The sequence below is a fragment of the Onychomys torridus genome, chromosome 6, assembly GCF_903995425.1.
Source record: "Onychomys torridus chromosome 6, mOncTor1.1, whole genome shotgun sequence".
Taxonomy (NCBI): domain Eukaryota; kingdom Metazoa; phylum Chordata; class Mammalia; order Rodentia; family Cricetidae; genus Onychomys; species Onychomys torridus.
In genome coordinates, this window is record NC_050448.1 from 81,913,243 (window position 1) to 81,931,814 (window position 18,572).

The window sequence follows — 18,572 nt, forward strand, 5'->3', positions numbered from 1 at the left end:
CCCTCAACCTATAAGCACTGGGGCTCTGAGCTGAGTCCTCCTTCCTGACAATGCTCTCCAGGAGTTACAAACTACGCCATAGCTTTCAATCCACTCCCCAGAACTCCCAAATATGTTCCTTCACCCATTACTTCCTGATTTATAGACCAAATTGCCACACAGCCTCTCCACCTGCCTATGTGACATTTTAAAACTGCTACTTCCCAAACAATATTCTGGGTGTTGTGCATAAACTCTGCTTCTCCTGCCGTCCTTCCCATCTCCATAAATGTCATCTTCATCCTTCTGGCTGCTCAGGCAAAAGACCTTGGAGTCACTCTTGACTCCTCCCACACCTCATATCCAAACCACAACAAACCCTCTTGAGTCTGCTTTCCTAAGTGTTTCTTCAACTCAACCAACTCTTATCCCTCCACCGCCACTTGGCTCACAGTTGCCTCTCACCCAGTGACCCGCACAGCCAATCTCTTTATTCTCCTCTTAGACTCCCTATGGTAGTCTCCTAAGAGGCTGACCATATCATCTTATTCCTCTGTCCATAACCTCCCACTGGCCAGAGTTTACACACAGGAAATGTTCAAGTGTCTTTATGGCCTCCCAGGCCCTCAGAGCCCAGTCAGACCACAGTCCTGTCTTCCTCCCTTCCATTCTTTCTAGCTCACGTCCTAGAATCTGCAGGCTGCTCCAGCCTCAAGCTCCTTTCACTCCTTGTCTCTATGTCTATAATGGAAGGTGTGATCTGCATAGACAGGAACCCGCACCTCCTTAGAGCTGCCATTCAAATGTCCTTCCTCAATGAGGCATTCCTTGACCACTCTGTACAAAAATGCAACTCTTCTCCCTAGATACCTCAGTTCTTTGTTTTCTGCTTTTTTCTTCCCCTCGGTCACACTGGTCAGTAACAATTCTTCATCTTTTCTTACATCGTCCGTTCTGAGGGCTGGGAAATTTGTCTGCTGTATTCATGGGCTGAATCTTGGTCTTAGACCAGTGCTAGGCATCTAGTGAGTCTTTGCTGGATGAATGCAAACATGAATGATGGGCATTTGGGTATTTGGAGCATGCCAGTCTTGCTACTAAAACAAATGCTGTAGCAACCAATACTGAGTACTAACCACTTTGTTTATATATTACTGCATTTGTTGGGAAAATACCCAAAGGGAAATTGCTGGGCCAAAGGACATGAATGTTCATAATTCTGACTGCTTGAGAGCTTATAGAGCTAAAAAAAAAAAAAACCCTGCAAAATTCACCATTATATGTTGGGCAAATTACATGAGAATTGCATGGCATCCCATGATGATCTGGCTTTGTAATTGGATAGAAGAAATGATAAGGAAAAGCTGTCTGGGAATTTCAAGTAGTTCATTAGCCATTAACACCAGTTGCTATCCCATCAGGGGTACTAGTGAGCCATCATAGCATCAGGGTCACACAGCACATCAGATCCACTAGCATTCTGCTTGCAGACATGGACAGAAAGAATAGTCCTATAGCTTGGCTATTTTCTGATGTTCAAAGAAGTCTGGGAAGGAGGGAGGACCTCTCACATCATCTAGCATAGTCTGAAAAAGAGTCTGAGATGCCCTGGTCAAAATTTCCTTGGATTCTGTTCAGGATGTGGAATGGCATGACCCCTTAGGATATTATTAATATTGTAGCCTGTACGAATAAAACAATGTCCATCCTGGGAAACTCTGGACAGTCACTTAGTACTCTTAAATGTCCCCAGAGACTGCATATCTCCTGGTCCTGAGCTAAAGCAGTCACTTCTCTGCAATGGTCCTCAGCCTCCATGGACTATAAGATGGCTGTTGTGAGAGTGGATTCATTTTTTCTGCCCAGTATCTGGAGGGATCTGTAAATAGAAACCACACTCCAGATGAACAGTGGCACAGGCTGCCTGGGTGCCCCTGATGGGAGTGCTCAAGTCTTGTTAGCCACCACCCCTTGCTCAATTCAATCCTCCAAAGTCAGGGGCAAGAACTGTACCATGAAATTGCTCAGTGGACATAATGTCAAGATGGGTCACAAAGGCTTGACCTGGAGACCAATGAGTCAGATGAGCCATGAGCTGTACCGTGCTGGTTCTTAGGGACGTGGCTCCTCTAGGGGCTTCTAGGTTTAATTTGTCAACTCAGACAATTCTGGCCTCTAAAAATGCCAAGGTAGAATTACATGGCTTCTGTAAATGGTTTGAGAAAGGAGATGTCCCTGCTGTTCAATGAGTACATAAGCTATATGCATCTATTTGATGGGCAAAAATGAAGCCTGTCAAATGCAGATTGATGAGAGTTATATGCCTGGTGTGAGTGTTCACGGATACAACCACTTGGAAAGTATTTTGGCTGAAGATATGCATACCCTTTAAGATAGCAATTTCAATTTTTACTGTATTTACTCTAGAGGAACTTGTACAAAGATTTGTATAATAATGTTTATTGTAGCCTCTGCTAGTTCATTTTTATTGTCAACTTGACACCCCTAGGAAGAGGGAATCTCAATCCCACCCATATCAGATTGGCCTGTGGACTTGCCTATAAGAGACTGTCTTGGTTAATGGTTGATATGGAAGAGCCCAGCCCACTGTGGGCAGCACCATCCCCAGGCAAATAGATCTGAGCTAAATATGAAAGCCAACTGAGCATGACTCTGAGCCAGCAAGCAGCATTCTGCCTGAGTTCCTGCTCTGACTTTCCTCAGTGATAGATTGTGACTTGGAAGTATAAGATGAAATCAGCTTTCTCCCCTTAAATTGTTTTTGGTCATGCTATTTATCCAGCAATAAGAAAACTAACCAGAACATAGCCTTATCAGCAATAGTAAAAACTGGCAACAACTTAAATGTTCACCAAGTAGAGAACATTTTAGTTTTTTCTGTGGTGAAATATTATACCACACTGAAAATAGATATGCTATAGCCTACATATCAGTATAAGAAAAAAGAAAGAAAGAAAGGTAGGAAGGGAGAAAGAAAGAAGAAAGAGTTGTGTCATTAAAAATCAAAAGCAAGTCATAGAAGGATACCTGTAAAGATACACATAAACTTTAAGATGTACAATTGCTATACACTGTTTATAGAAATATGTCTAACATCTCAAAGAATGCATTAGCAAGATAAATCCCAAATTCAGGATAACAGTTTCTATAACCCCCAAGTTGCATATTGGAAACTAATACTCAGGAGTGGTTCCCTGGGAGTGATTAAACTGTGAGGAATCCACTCTTGTGAATGGGATCGGGGCCTTTACACTAGAGGCTGAAGCTGGTTCCTTTGCCCTTTCATAATGGAATCTTCTGGTGCCTTCAATTGGCCTTCCCAGTTCTAGAACTATGAGCAACACATTTCTTTTGCTTATAAATTATTTAGTCTAAGGTATTTTGTTATAGCGGCAAGAGCAGACTGCCAGTGGCTGCCTTTGAGAAAGGAATGTGATATCACAAAGCATTTCAAAGACACCTGATTGGCATCTGCTATGTTTTACTTCTCTAAAATGCCTATTACACTACTAGATATGTAATTATAAGCTTGAGATACTTCAGAATTAAAGAGACATTGTAATGGGTGTCTGAATCCAATGAGGTAAATTGAAGTTCTGTGCGCGCTGGGGCTGGTAGCCAAGCCCAGTGAGTCTCTGCCATTAACTTTAGGATCTTCACACAAATGACTCTTAAGTCCATCAGTAGCCTCTCTGGAGACATGTGAGTCTCCATGTTCATGTGCATCGTCAGAGCATATAATATCCTCCTATAGCTCAGTGAAGTCTAACTCAAAGACTCAAGTAGACATCTGAGGTTTTTCTGTGACTAGGATGACTGTTGAGGTAGTTCACAGAGGCTGATGGCCTTCTCATGATCACTCACCCCAGAGGAGGCAGACTGGTTCTCTTATCAGATGTCACATGTTAACAGCCCTATGGTTTGCTTTAGGAGACATACTTCATGCTTTAGAAGGCGAGTCTTTGTGAGTATGTCTGTAGAAATCTTGGTTGTTCTGTGCAAGGATGCCAAGGCATCCTTGTGCAGTTATGGGTAGTCTAGGTCCTAACCATGGCCATCCTCCACACACTCATAATAGCTGGGCATTAGAGTCAGAGACCTGGGGACTTCAAACTCCATGGAATCTGGTGTTGTAGAATATTGTTTTTAGGTGTGTTACTTTTGTTTATGTTGCATTTGTTTAACTCTGTGAAGCTGTGTTACTGTGCCTGTCTAAAACACCTGAGGGTCTAATAAAGAGCTGAACGGCCAATAGTAAGGCAGGAGAGAGACATAGATGAGGCCGGCAGGCAGAGAGTATATACAGAAGGGGAAAATTGGAAGGAGCTAGAGCTAGAAGCCAGAGGAGGAGGAGGACCCAGGGGCCAGCCACCAGCCACACAGCATGCCCGCCACAGAGTAAGAGTGAGATTTACAGAAGTAAGAGAATGGGAAAAGCCCAGAGGCAAAAGGTAGACAGGATAATTTAGTTAAGAAAAGCAGGCAAGAAATAAGCCAAGCTAAGGCTGGACACTTATAAGTAATAATAAGCCTCTGTGTGTGATTCATGTGGGATCTGGGGTGGGGCCCCCAAAAGAGCAAAAATAAAACAATAATCTGGGGTTTGCTTTATCACCCCATGTGAACTACCTGTGTAAGGGAGTGTGCGTGTGTGCATTTGTATGCACATGTATGGTGGCACTATTGAGCCCTGAGGTTTCAAGCTGGTCTGGCCCAGTCTGACCTGGAGCCAGTGGGCTAGAGTCTTAGCAGACTCCTTTTGGCTGCTACTTATCAGGGGAATTTGGAGGTGAAATTCTCAGCCTCACCAGCTGGAGGCGCTGATGTACATTGTTTAGGGCAATTTGAAATTATTATTCCCCAGTGGCCTGACTTACATAGCTGTGCCCAGTGGTCTAAATGGTCATGGCCATAAGATGGGGACAGACCACCTTCCCGAAGGCTAAGTGTGCATATTCAGGACACCTGTTTCTCAGCTGCATCCTCTAGGAACAAAGATCCCCCACAGCCCCTTCCCAAGCTAGTCACTGGATTAGGAGAGTGGCTGAGTGAGTTCCTTGTTCTCCTGATTTGGGCACAAACTGAAATTCCTGAGCAGAGTTCATCTTCTTGGCGCCTGTTGTCACAGATACACGGAATGAAGCTACCTCTCAAATGAACGAGTAAAGCTCCCTTTTCACATTTAAACAGAATATGCCTCTGCCATTGCTGCAAGCATGCTCAGTGCTTTTCCACATCCTTGCTCACGTGGTTTCTTTGATTAATAAATCATCCTGGTACTCACTGAAGCCCTTTCTGCTCTGCAAGGCTCATTTCAGATGCCACCTCTTTTCTGGAGCCTTTGATTTTACTCAGATTGAAGCAATGTCCCTCTCCCTGAAACATGAGGGCAGAGCCTATGCCCCTTTCTTGTGCCTTTCTACAGGGGCTAGCAAAGCACCTGACACACAGTTGGGTTTGGGTGTAAAAGCGCATGAAGCTGACCAGGCCCAGTGGATCTGCCAGGGCTCCCCCACATGTGGAAACCACAGACCCTTACCTTAGGAGTGAACATGTGCAGGATGCCATCAACCGCCCCTCGCAGCAGCAACCCCCGAACCAGGAAGCAGGCCAACACCACATAGGGGAAGAGGGAGCTGAAATACATTACCTGCAGAGAAGACAGAGGCCCCTGTCAGGCAGAGACCCTCCTACAGCTGGCACCCCACCCCTTCCTGGCTCACAGCTGGTGCCCATGATCCTCCTCTGATATCAGGCAGCAGAACGTGGAGCCTGGAGCCCCCAGGCACTGAGCCAAACCCACCATCCATCTGGCCCAGGCAGGAGCAGAACAAGCTGGAGTCAGCATGGCTGTGTCTGGAACTGGTCTGCCTTTCAAGGGCTGGCGGGACTGAACCAGCAGTCCACACTTGTAAGGGCTGTTATGAGGTAAAACAAACATTATGCTTTCCTCCTCATTGTCCCGGTCTCATGTCCCCAGTAGACCATTCCAGGATCAAACTGTCCTTAGAGGTCCTATAGCAGAAGGCATCTAGGAGGTCTTGACACTGTTCCCCAACAGAACCCATCAGAAGAGGGCCTAGCTCCTAAAGATCCAGAACCTGAACTATGTACTACTTGCCAGCTGGTATATGTCACATACCTTTCTACAGCCCCTATGCCTGGTACAGAACCATACACAAAGAATTGAATCATGGGACCTCGGCTGCAGTGAAATAAATTCTGGGATATGACGGGCAGGACAGCAGAAAGGCCAAGAGGATGCTTCCTGAACTATCTGCATGAGTACTGACCTTTCAGCTACCATCACCGAATCCTGAGGCTACCCACTTAGTATGCGTCCATCTCCCCATCTCTAAAGGGCTGTAATATTCCTAACTTATCATGTTGGTGAGAGCCAAGGATGTGCAAATGTGACAGTTCTGACAAATGCCATGAAGTGTCAGCTGCTATTTTGGCTTCCAGAGAGGGAGGAGGTTGGAGGCTGAGATGGTGCCACTGGTGTTTCTACAACTCAGCTTCCTTACTCATCCATCTGACAAAGAACCAAGAGCCTCAGCCAACCAGCCAGGGCTCCAGTTCCAGCCCAGACTGACTAGCCATAAGACATTAGATGAGGCACTTTCCCCTATATAGACCTCAGTTTCCTTGTCTAGAACATGAATGGGGGCTCTTGGATGTCTGTCATCCTTTCTATCCCTGGCAGTCCAAGAATTCAGCTAGGTCATCAATAATAAAGATTGGAACTGCTGGGAAAGGAGGATAGGGCTCGGCTTCGTTGACTGGACTGTTTGGGGCCCTCAAAATTCTCAGCTGCTCTAACAGCCCTTTATTGGCAGACAGCATTGGGCAGAGTTTCATCATAAGCTTCTTAGACTACCCGATGCAAGGGCTTTGTCTCGAGAACTTAAGGAGACACTACCTAGACAGGTGGCACCCCAAGGTCAACACCTCTAGCTCCTTAATGTTTGCAGAACAGGCCTGAGCTGTGAGCACCAAGGCACATAGGGGTCCCAGGAATGACTCTCCAGCAAGCTCATCCTTGGACTGTCTGTGGTGATAATGCTCCTACCCCTCCCAAGAGGCCAATGCTGTCACTCAAGTATTCTTCCTTGGTGGCCTGGGATCCAAGCTCCTGCTCTCTGGGTCCCTGCTGCCTTTTCCCAGCTCACCTTTCCAGAGGACTGGATGCCCTTGACTACTGCCATGCCCACGATGCTCCAGGCCACGAGGAGGCAGAGTGTCATCTTCCAGTTGAGGCCCCCACTCTCTGAGATGGAGTTGGAGATGTCCAAGGCCTCTCGATACCAGAAGTAGGTAGTGGCTGAGCTCTTCTCACACTCAGGCTCCACCACTGAAACCACAGCAAAGGCCACAGGGCCTCAGCTTCCAGCCCTGTGGGCCATCTCCTGTGTGGGACCCTGCCCAGGCAGCAGTGGGTGAGTGGGTAGCTGAGGGTGAGCTGTGCCATGATCTGGCAGATCCTGAGGAATCCTGAGTCTCTGATGGGACCTATGGGGCTTTGGGCCACAATCACGTGGCTGAGTTCCCACCTAGACCATCTCCTGCTCATTAATTCACAAAAAGAAAGAAGTGCCAAACTCGTCTAAAGGTTCTTGGGGGAGGCCCTGAGACAGAGGCTGGAAACTCAGATTTCAGATCACTGGTTAAAGGGACAGTCTGAGAGTGAGAAAGCAGCTTCAGGATCTGTTTTCCCATCTGTGGATTGGGACAGTCTGCTGCACACAAATTAAAATTGTTCTTAAACACATGCTATTGGAGTAACACAGTAGTTCATAATAACTAAACAAAATTCAGTCCCTGAGACCTGTGTGTGCTAGGCCAGCAGGAGACCAGTAGGTCATTCTCTTAGGAGAAGGAGGAAAAAAAATGAAGATAAGGATGTGAAGTGATTTCTCCAAGGTAACTCAATGAACCAATGAAACCCCAAATCTTAGCACTAAACAGTTTAGACTCCTTCCTGGGATAGGGCTAGCTGGAGACCACAGTTGGGGTTCCTCAGGGGCCCCACACTTGCCTGCTGTAGTCCCATTCCTAATGACAGGACATTCGCTCCAGGGCAGGGGGTACTGGAAAGACTTGAAGAAGTAGAAGACACTCCACCCAATGATCACATTGTAGTACAGCCCAACGAAGAGGCAGACCTGAGGACAAGCGTCAGGCTAAGATCAGGGAGGAGGCTAAAGGAAAAGCCAACCCCCTCCCCACTTCACTCCATCCAAGGCCCAGCAGCTCAAAACCAGCCATGATGGAGGATGTGGGGGTGTGGGTATGGGATAAGATGGAGTGGGGGCAGGGGTTGATCCCAGTCCTTCTCCATTCATCTGGTACTCAGGCAGTCCACAAAGGAATTCCTGGGATATTAAAATTTTCTCCTTTAAGCAATAAACTCTTAAAATGTTAATCCTTTCCAGTTTAAAATTCCTGTAAGACATTTGAAGCCCTTCCCCCATCATTTATTTCCTGATGACTCAGGATTCTAATTAGAGATGCCCTCCAGGATCATAGAGACACACCACAGCATTGGTCCTTACAGGCCCAGATGGTGGTGCTTTTTGAGATTGTACGGCTCACTGGTTTTCCCATCTCTGCTCTTCTCTCGGGTGCTGCTCTTTCTTTGGGACTGCAAGCAGCCCACCCCTAGAGACACAGCAACTAAGCTTGGCAGTGTTTTATTAAAATTGGAGGTCTAAGCAATGTTTAATAGACAGGGTTCGGCTGCATCTGCCCCTGTTGCTCAGGGGTCCCTTCCAGAGGCCTGGCTGTCCCAGACAATTGAGACTGTTCATTAGTGTGAATGCAGAGGGCCTTGATTTCTTCCCTTTCTTGTGAGCAACTGTGTGAAGGAGCATGTGTTCACAAACACAGAGAGAACGAGGGAGGGGGTTGCACTGGAATAAACACACTGAGAAGCATCCATTTCTTTAACTGTGGTGTTTTGGATCCAAGTAGAGGGTTCACCTACTCCCTCATGTGCACACACGACCAGCCTGGCAGTTACACTGTAGCTGACCTCAGTAAGCTGAGCAAAGGTGATGCCTCATTTGACAACAGGATGGAACAGACTTAGGATAATCCTCCCACCGTGTTTGATAGAATCCTCAGTCCCTTCCAGAAGTGAATTCCAGTTTTTACCTCAAGTATAAGAGCAGGCACCTGCAGGCTTCACCTTTAAGGGTTGCTCAGTTTCCTCAGCCATATATAGTTCTCAGCAAGATTTATTTCACCTACAGCCACACAGATGAGCCTAGAAGTCCCCACCCCAGGCCCAGGAAGTCCCAAAACCTCATGCCTCCTAGGTTGACCATTAGGCTCCTGTCTGAATATTTCAGCTGTTCATTTGCTTGGCACTCTAGCAAGGGGTCCTAAACCACAGATATTTGAAACTCACTTCCCAAGGAAAGGGAGAAGAATTCATGAGGAGCAGAAGGCTGGTAAGGAGTGGTGGGGACCTGGGATAGTCCATCTGTCCCCAGCTAATAAGGACTGAGATATCGCTGTGAACATGGCCCCGCTTTTTTCCCTCTTTTGCATTGTTTATGAATGTCACATATGGTTTCTGGCAGTGTCAACTTTCAGTTTAGGAAATATGGTGACTATGGCCCTGAAACACCAGCTGTAAGTTATTCTGTTGATGTTCCTTCTCGCTCCCCTTGCATTGGCCCAGGACTCTGTGACCTCCTCCACACTATCCAAAAGTGGCCCTTTTGCCTCCCACACAGTGCCAGCCCCCAGCTCTGAACTCACAATACAGCTGGAAAAGCCGATGCCCCCCAGGCGGGGGCACACGTAGTGCCACACACCAATGCTGCCACGGCGGATCCTCTGGCCCACAGCCAGCTCGAGAAAGAAGAGGGGGATGCCAATAATGATCAACAGCACCAGGTAGGGCACCAGGTAGGCACCTGCACGGAGAAGAGAAAGGCTGTTAGAGAAGGTCTGGATCCGTGTGCCAGTGTGAGGAAAGGAAAGGGGTGGCAGCCATGCCCTACAGTCTTAGCTATAGTGTGTGGGCAGTGACAACAATGTACGGGAAGGGGTGGCAGCCATGTTCAACAGACTCAGCCACATCCTAGACCATCTGGAGCTTCTCTGCAAATGGTATGGCTCATGGCTGTGATCTCTCCAATGCTGGCCCATTCAGACCTTCCCTCTCCTTGATCCTCTGACTTGAGATGTGAAATGGAGGAGCATATGGATGCCAGTGCCTTCCACTTTCAAGGCGAAGCAGATACCTCCCTGCCTCTCAGGGAGCCACATGTCAAGTCACAGACGCTGGCCTCACATAGTACTCTGTGGACACCTGTCCACAACCCTCCCAGATGTCACAGGTCCTGCTCCCTCATTCCCAAGGGCTCACTCCCACCCACCTTCCCACTCTGTGGTCCAGCCTGCTGGCATCTGAGACAGATGCTGACACAGCAGACTGAGCAACTCTAGAGGAGCTGAGCTTGGAAACTCTCCAGGGAGAGAGAGGGTCTGATCAGCAGCACCATTAATCTGCAGCTAATTGGGAGGAATGGAAGAGAAATTAGTTGTTCAGGGTAGCGTGATAAGGGGATCATAAAGGATAGAATGATCTTGCTAAAGATTACAGATAACAAATTCATCTTGCTGTCTTAAACCTAGCTGCAGACAGGATCTCAATTCCAAGTGACAGGGCATTTAGCAAGAGAATTAAAGCTGCGGCTGGACATGGATGAGTGCACCCCACCTAGAGTTGTGCCAAGAACATAGCCCCGTTAGCAACACTATCGGCCAGGCCCTGCCTGTCAAATTGTCTTGCTGGCGCCTGTCTCCTGGGTTACCTAGCGCCTTCAGGGAAACCCTCTCAAGAGAGGTGTCCCCAAAAGCCTCAGCTACACTGCTCTGTCCCCTGTCACTCACCCTTCTCAGGCACATGCCTAATCTGCCAATGAACACTGGAGGTCAGGCAATACTACTGGACACCAGATCTGTCAGTCAGCAACATGGGTCTCCTCTATGGCAGACTCAGGCCTTGGGGGATGCAGGAGAAACAGAAGGCCCAGATGCCATCCTGGGAGACCTCGTGGGAGGCATGCTCCTCAGGTTCATTTAGACAATGTCAGCAGGCATGTGTATGCACACATCCTGGATTGGTCACACCGCAGGGGACCACCTGAGCACACATCTGCTGAGAGAACTCATGGGGAGAGCCTTCCAAGAGAAGTTTCCCATTGAGCCTCATAGAGCAGCCGCATCTTAAAACACACATGCACATGCACACATGCAGGCACGCATGCATGGAGGCATGTGCAGAGATCCACTCGTTCATCTTATTCCTCACAAGCAGCCCCATCAAGTGCTCAGAAAAGGGGGAGCCGAAAGAATCATGGGCATGGGACCCCCCCCCCCTGCCGGTCGGTCTTGGTCTTTGCTAGAGAGAAACAGAAGCCTCGCTTTTTTTTTTTTTTTTTTTTTGGTTTGTTTGTTCATTTTTAATTTTACCACAGTGTTCTTGGGAAGGACAAGATGTACAGGGAGATGAGTGTCAGGGTGTCAGAACACATTGGTATCTCCTTTAAATGTGTCTCTCCTCTTCCCCAAACCTGGGGAAGATCCTCTAAAAGTGATCTGTGGCCAAAAGACTGTGGATTGGCCTCCCATGGCCCAGGTTCCTTCTGTCCTAGTCATGAATGACTGCAAGTCATGACCACATGAAGTTTAGTCTGGCCAGAGGGCTTAAAGCCAGCACACTTAGATGAGCTGAATTCATGATTAATCAAAGGCACTTTTGTGAGTCAATCATTGAAATCATGCAGCACCCTCTTCCACCTTGGAAAACACGACTTGGATTTCTTCTGATGCCTCAGTGTCTCTCAGGAGTCTTAGGACTAAGCAGCTGGGAGCATCACTCAGGGCATCAGGACAGTTAGCAGAATGCAGCCCTAGTGAGCAGAGCCTGGCTCTCTGCAGTTTCCCAGATCCCTGTCTATACACCACACCTGACTTTTGGCACGGCCCATTTATTTCTGGGGCTTAAAAGCCCATTTTTGGCCCCTTTTAATTGAGATACGGACTGAAAAGGAGCTGAGACCAGACTCATGAATCAGATCAAGACTGGAATCTGGGCTCTGCCACCTACTCTGCACCTTTGGACAAATTACTTGATCTCTCTTTGCTGTTACTTTGTCATCTATGTAGACAGGATGAAAATATTAGACAAAACCAAAGGACACAGCTGATAGGCACCCATTTTTTATTTACCAAAATGTCACTTCGCCCTCCTCCACTCTCCAAAGGGTGCTGTGAAGAAGGAGTGAGTTGCTCTGAACAGGGAGACTAAGGAAGAGTGTTGCTGCACAGCCTTGAAGAGGTATGGAGGGCAGAGTGAGTCCTGGGTGGGTCTTTGAGAGTTCCAGCCTGTGCCTGGTTCTGTATTTCTCTCTGCCTCCTGCTGCTCTGCCTCAGGGCGAGCTCCCCAGTGTGCTTGCCCTGACTCCAGACACTCATTCACATTGCCACCCTGACAGACTGAGCTGCCCTGGAACCCTGAACCAAACTCAGTGTGGCTTCTCTCAAGTGTCTTCTGCTAGCTATTTTGTTCCGGTAACGGAAAAAGTAACCAATCCAAAGGTGGGGTGTCCCTCTCTGAATGGAGCAGAAATTTTGGGAGAGGCAACAATGTTAGGAACCCCTTGGAGAAGGCAGGAAGGAGCTAAGTCAAAATGCCTAGAAAGCTGTAGCCATCCAACAAGCTGGAGTGGGGTGGTCCCAGAGCAGGGGGTTCAGGAGCTATGAAGTTCCATGGTGTAGGGATTTCTCAGGAACACAAGTGTGGTCTTAGAAATGCAGCTTCTAGCTTCCCTTGTTAACATTGACTGTCAGGGGGACTATAGTGAGAAGGGGAACTTGGTGAAGGGACCAGATCAGACTGGCCTCTGGGCATGTCTTCTGGGGATTTCCTTGATATGTAATTGATCTTGAAGAGCCCAGCCCACTATAGACAGCACCATTCTCTGGGGAAGTGGTCTGGGCTATATGAGAAAGCTAGCTAAGCATTATACCGTGAGCAAGCCAGCAAGCAGTGTTTATCCATGATTTCTTGAGAAGTTCTTGCTTGATTTCCTGCCCTGATTTCTCTCGATGATGGGCTGTGAGCTGGAAGTGTAAGCCAAATAAACCCTTCCCTCACTGAAGTTGCTTTTAGTCAGAGTATTTTATCACCCATAGAAAGGAAACTAAAACACAAGCCTACTATGGTTTTCTTTATTTTCTGTAATTTTTCCCATCATTTCAAGCCAGTCTGCCTCTGGAAAGTTCTGGTAAACTTCCATACTCCTGAGAGATAGTACCTAGGGACATCTATGTACTCTGGGTGCTTTGTCAGCACTCATGACAGTTTTATAGCAGGGCATATGCTCAAGAGGAATCTGCATCCAGGTGCAGCGTGAGGATCCAATACGGGCAGCCAGCCATGTTTTATGAAGTGCACAGGTCACACCCACCAGGTGGAACCCCATCGTTAGCATTAAATCTTCATGTCACATGACCTGGAAAAATTACCCAACTTATCTATGCCTCAGTTTTATAGTCTCTGAAGTAAAGACAACGACCTTCTCCTTAAACAAGGCTACTGGGAGGAACCCACTGGTGAACTATGTGAAACTGGTGCTTTCGTTGTTCCAAGATGTTCAAACAGGAGTTTCAAGCAGTCGAGCCCAACATCCATTTAAGTACTTAAAACAGTGCCTTGTGCTGGGCGGTGGTGGCTCACACCTTTAATCCCAGCACTCGGGAGGCAGAGCCAGGCGGATCTTTGTGAATTCGAAGCCAGCCTGGGCTACAGAGCAAGATCCAGGAAAGGTGCAAAGCCACACAGAAAAACCCTGCCTCGAAAAACCAAAACAAACAAACAAACAAACAAACCCACAAAAAACAAAACAAAACAAACAACAACAAAAAGCCCCAGTGCTTTGTATCTCCTAAGTGTTTGATGGTAACAGCCAACAGTTGTTCTTTATCAAGGCAGTGTATAAAATTCATTGAATCCTTCCAACTCTCGAGTAGGCAAGAAGTGCTCTTACAATCAATTTGCAGAGTAAGCAGTGACAGGCACAGAAGTCCAGCAGCTTGTACTAGATCCCAGGCCTGACTGGCTATGGCCAGGGTAGGTTCTGAACTGTGGCAGCCTGGAGCCAGAACGCTCACTCCTATCATGACCTCCAGACTTTTTATACCTACAAGCCACTGTGTGACTCTATGAGTCTTGTTCTGGAATTCTGCACTCCTATCTCCAAGGACTCCAGTTCTGCCACAGCAAAGGCATGGTGCTTTCTCTCCCAGCCCAACCCATTTTCCAGGTACCCTCAATCAATCCTGGTTACCTCTTACCTCCTCCATTTTTCTGGCACAGGTAGGGGAACCTCCAAATGTTGCCCAGGCCCACAGAAAAGCCGATCTGGGCCAAGATGTACTGCAGCTTGCTATTCCAGGCTGGCCGGTCCTCCGCGTCCAGCTCCTCCTCCGCTGCCTTCTGCCTGCCACCTGACTCGCCTGCCACATTCAGTACACTCTGCTTGTAGTCCACAGGCTCCTCGAGGGCCAGCAAATCAGCCACGGACTCAGTGACATGCTCATTGCTGTGTTCGCGCTGGGTCACCTTGCTGTTCTTCGGCATGGGTGCCACTGGGGCTGTGTAGCCCTGTTCCCCAGCACGCAGAGAAGGTGGGGATCGGCTTCTGTCAGCTCTCTCTCATCCAAAGGCCTGTGAAAGCAGATAAGCAGCAGAGGATCGGCTGGCAATGCCAGAAATAACAAGCCCGAAGTAGACAGACAGAACCCAAATCAAGACCCTGGTGCAAAGCCCATACTGGCCCCAGGTTCCCAAGCATTCACCTCTGTCCCCACCAGGATGCTCATTGGAGAGCTGAAAGTAAACACACATTGTTTTGCTATAGGTGTTACCTGGGCACCACTAGAAGGTGCTGGAAATCTAATGGGGCAGAACCAGCAAAACCATATGCCAAACCCAAATACAGATCATCTGCCATGGCACCCATCTTTTAGAATGCATAGCCTAGAGTAGTTGAGACCTCTGGGGATACCCATACCCTTCCCCTTCTGAAATAGCGTGGTTGTGGCTCACACCTACCCCTGCTGTGTTCTACTTAGCCAAAACCACCTGGTGGGACCCTGGGATGGTAGTTAATTTCAACTGTCAACTTGTTAAATTAAGGAATAGCTTCATGCAGTACACCTTTGAGTGTTGTAAGAGGGCGTTTCCAGAGAGGAGGAAGGGAGGGGATAATATCTACCCTGAATGTGTGCCTACCATCCCATGGGCTGAGGACCCGGATGGGGTGAAAAGGGTAAGAGGGAGAAAATAAGTTAGCAGTCCCTTCTGGGCTTCCTAGCCTGTGGAGATAGATTTGAGCAAGCAGTCTCATGTTCCTTATACCAGTGCCCCTAGCTGCCCCCACCGCCATGCTTTCCCCATGAATGAAGGCTGTGTTTCCTTCATCTATAAGGCAAAAGAAGACTGTGGTAGTTTGAATGTAATTAGCCCCTATAAGATCATAGGGAAGGGCACTATTAGGAGGTGTGGTTTTGTTGGAGGAAGTATGGCCTTGTTGGAGGAAGTGTGTGATGGCAGAGGCAGGCTTTGAGGTCTCATATATGCTCAGGCCACACCCAATGACTCAGACTCACTTCCTGTTGTCTGTGGGTTGAGATGTAGGACTCTCAGCTCCTTCTCCAGCACCATGTCTGCCCACACGCCACCATGTCACACCATGATGATAATGGACTAAACCTCTGAAACTTTAAGCCACCCCAATTAAATGTTCTTTTTTTTTTCCTTTTTCAGAGTTGCCATGGTCATGGTGTCTCTTTACAGCAACAGGAACCCTAAGACAAAGTCGTCCTTCTCTCAAGTTGCTTCTTGTCAGGTCTTTGGCTACAGCCATGAGAAAGTAACTAATATATACAGGAAGCCAGCGTCTGGCTTCTCCAAATTCTTCCTGTTCAAAACATAATCCATGGGCCAAAGAGTCACCAGGAGTTCGGTAGAACTGAGAGCCCACCTACGATTTAGAAAACTCCCTGGGTCTCACAAAGGGGCTCCTGGACAGTAGCTACTAAGTTCCTTTCATTTTCCTGGCAGGAAAGCTGCCCGGGCTCAGCTATGGATTCTGGCACCAGAGCCCTAGAAATGTTTTCTTGGTGCCAACAAACCCTGGGTCATTGCTCAGCACTGACATTATCTGAGGGCCACTGCAGCCAAGAGCTGGTTCTCCATCCTTCAGTGACAGCTTTATGGCAGATAATGTCGGCACAACAAGGGGTGGGGAGGGGGGAGGCTAACCCTCCCCTGCTGCTGCCTTCCCTCATTTGTCTTTTACACTTTCCCTTGAAGAAAGAAAGCACCACGAAAATGAGTGCTTTGAAGAATCCCAGTGTTCTGCTGTATCTCAAGGCACCTCCTCATTAAGGAGAGGCTGGAAGATTTAAAATTAAACACACACTTATCCACACACCCCAGCCTACCGTTGCCCTGCATCTTTCTAGGGATGTAAATTAGCCAGCTCTGTAATTACTTTATTAAGGGAACAAGCTGTCTCTGAGCCAGGCTTGCTCTTCTTCTCATGTGTCTATGCCCCCTGAAAAGCACAGGCAAGGTCACTGTGTGGCAGAATGGCACAAGGCATTCTTGCTTCTGGAGTTGGTACAACCCCTCTGGCTGACTCCAGCTAGGACCTGACTGGCTAGCCCATCCCTACTAAAAATGTGATAAGGCTGTGAGGCCTATATGACGGGGAGGGGCTGGCTAGCTCTACCCAGACCAGGCTGTGGGCCACATCAGCAGGTGACATTAACCTGCTCTTTTTGTTCAAGAACAGCAGTGAATCTTTTGCAACTGTCCTCTCCACCCCAGGAACAAGACATCAAGGTCTTGGGCTTTGGAGGAACTAGGGCAGAGTCAGCCTGCCTAAAAGATCTCAGAATTCCCAGTAAGACACTCTGTTGAGACTCCATAGTGGGTTAGCTGAATATTCCACTGCATCCTGGAGGATGCCCCAAGTTGGCACAGTGGGTTAGTTGAACATCCCATTGTGTCCCAGAGGGTATCCAGGGTGGCACTTGTGTGTCTGAGGGCTCCTGAGCTCTCAGGGCTCTCTTCCCAGCTGCTGTATGGCCCATGCTACACAGTGAAGGGCATTCTAGGAGTTATGCAATAGGGAGGCTGGTGTCTGGGCCTGGGATGTCAGGGTGAGTCATGGACATGCAGAAGTGTCTGACCCCATGGCACTCAAATGGAGGAAGCCTAAGGCATTCACAAGAGCTCCTTGTCTGGAAACCTGCTCCTCCCCTGCAGCTAACCTTGAAAGCTTTTACTGCAGATTCGAGCCAGGGATATGGTTGGGGGTCTGAAGGCTGCAATCACTGGGATGCCTTGGCTTAGACTTTTCTCCAGCTACCTCTCCCACATAGGATTTCACAGAACGTTCTGCAGTGCATTAGGTCTGATCTATTGATCATTAAGCTCAAAGTGGAGAAAGCCAGGGGAGATCCCCACCAGCTGCAGAATCCACTTAGGTGCTGACCAACTAGAGCACATGTTTCCCCATAAACACCTGGTGAGTAGCAGCTGTAGTCACTATTGTGAAGGAAAAAAAAAAGCACCACCACTTTCAGCTAGTAACATTCAAGGACAAGGGCAGCACACAGTTGGAAAGCCAGAGGACAGCCACAGCTGTGTGCCCAGCAGCCACAGGGCCACACTAGTGCTGCATGGCCTTCCCCTCCTGATGTCACTTACTCAGAGTGTCCTCCACTCTATGGGACAGGGGCCCAGGGACCTCTGAACCACTGCGACTGCAGGATGCAAGCTTATGATGTGAGTCTGCAAGCTGCAGTGGTGGCTGAAACCGCAATCAGGAAGTTCTAAATCCAGTGATACTTTCAGGTGATGACAGAAGCATATTCGGAAAAGATTAAATGTCACCCAATATATATATATATATATATATGTGTGTGTACATAAGCGTGGGTCCATGCGTGTGTGTGTGTGTGTGTGTGTGTGTGTGTGTGTGTGTGTGTGTGTGTGAAAACTAAGGCTCAGAGAAAGGAAATCAATTACCCAGCCTATTCAGTCCTCCTGTCAGGATCAACACTGTTGATCTGGGGGGAGGGGTTGCAGGAAGGAGCCAGGCATACCTGGATCTGTTCTGGGAAAGTGATACTGCAGTGAGCAAAACAGACCCTCTGGTGTAGTTCACATTTCTTTCAGAGGGCTAGATACTAAAGCCATAAAAATCAAATGTAATGGCCAGGGGTGATGTGTGCTGCAAAGAGAAACGGCATCGGTGGATGAAGAGGCCTAAATGACAGGAGAGAACACTAGCAGAGATAAGAGTCACTCACACACACACACACACACACACACACACACACACACACACAGACACACACACTTATGAAAGGAAATAGTGTTAGTAATTCAAGAACAGCAATGGGGTCTAAATGGTCAGGGCAAGGGGTGGGGGGAAGAGCAGGAAAGGCATGATGGGGAGCAAGGACGTGGATGG

At 48.0% G+C, this 18,572-nt stretch overlaps 1 protein-coding gene across 5 annotated transcripts in view; it reads right to left on the bottom strand.

Moving 5' to 3' along the window:
• The window catches only part of Slc6a17 (solute carrier family 6 member 17), a 50,615-nt gene that overhangs the window by 18,400 nt on the left and 13,643 nt on the right, over positions 1-18,572 (bottom strand). For 4 of the 5 annotated variants that reach the window (XM_036191489.1, XM_036191490.1, XM_036191492.1 and 1 more), the window contains exons 2-6: positions 14,377-14,749; positions 9,769-9,926; positions 8,039-8,165; positions 7,173-7,354; positions 5,540-5,650 (exon numbers count right to left, since the gene is read on the bottom strand). In XM_036191489.1, the coding sequence (XP_036047382.1) occupies positions 5,540-5,650; positions 7,173-7,354; positions 8,039-8,165; positions 9,769-9,926; positions 14,377-14,662 (864 nt within the window). In that variant the 5' untranslated portion in view covers positions 14,663-14,749. The remainder of the gene's footprint in view (positions 1-5,539; positions 5,651-7,172; positions 7,355-8,038; positions 8,166-9,768; positions 9,927-14,376; positions 14,750-18,572) is intronic. The other variant, XM_036191493.1, reaches the window with a different exon arrangement.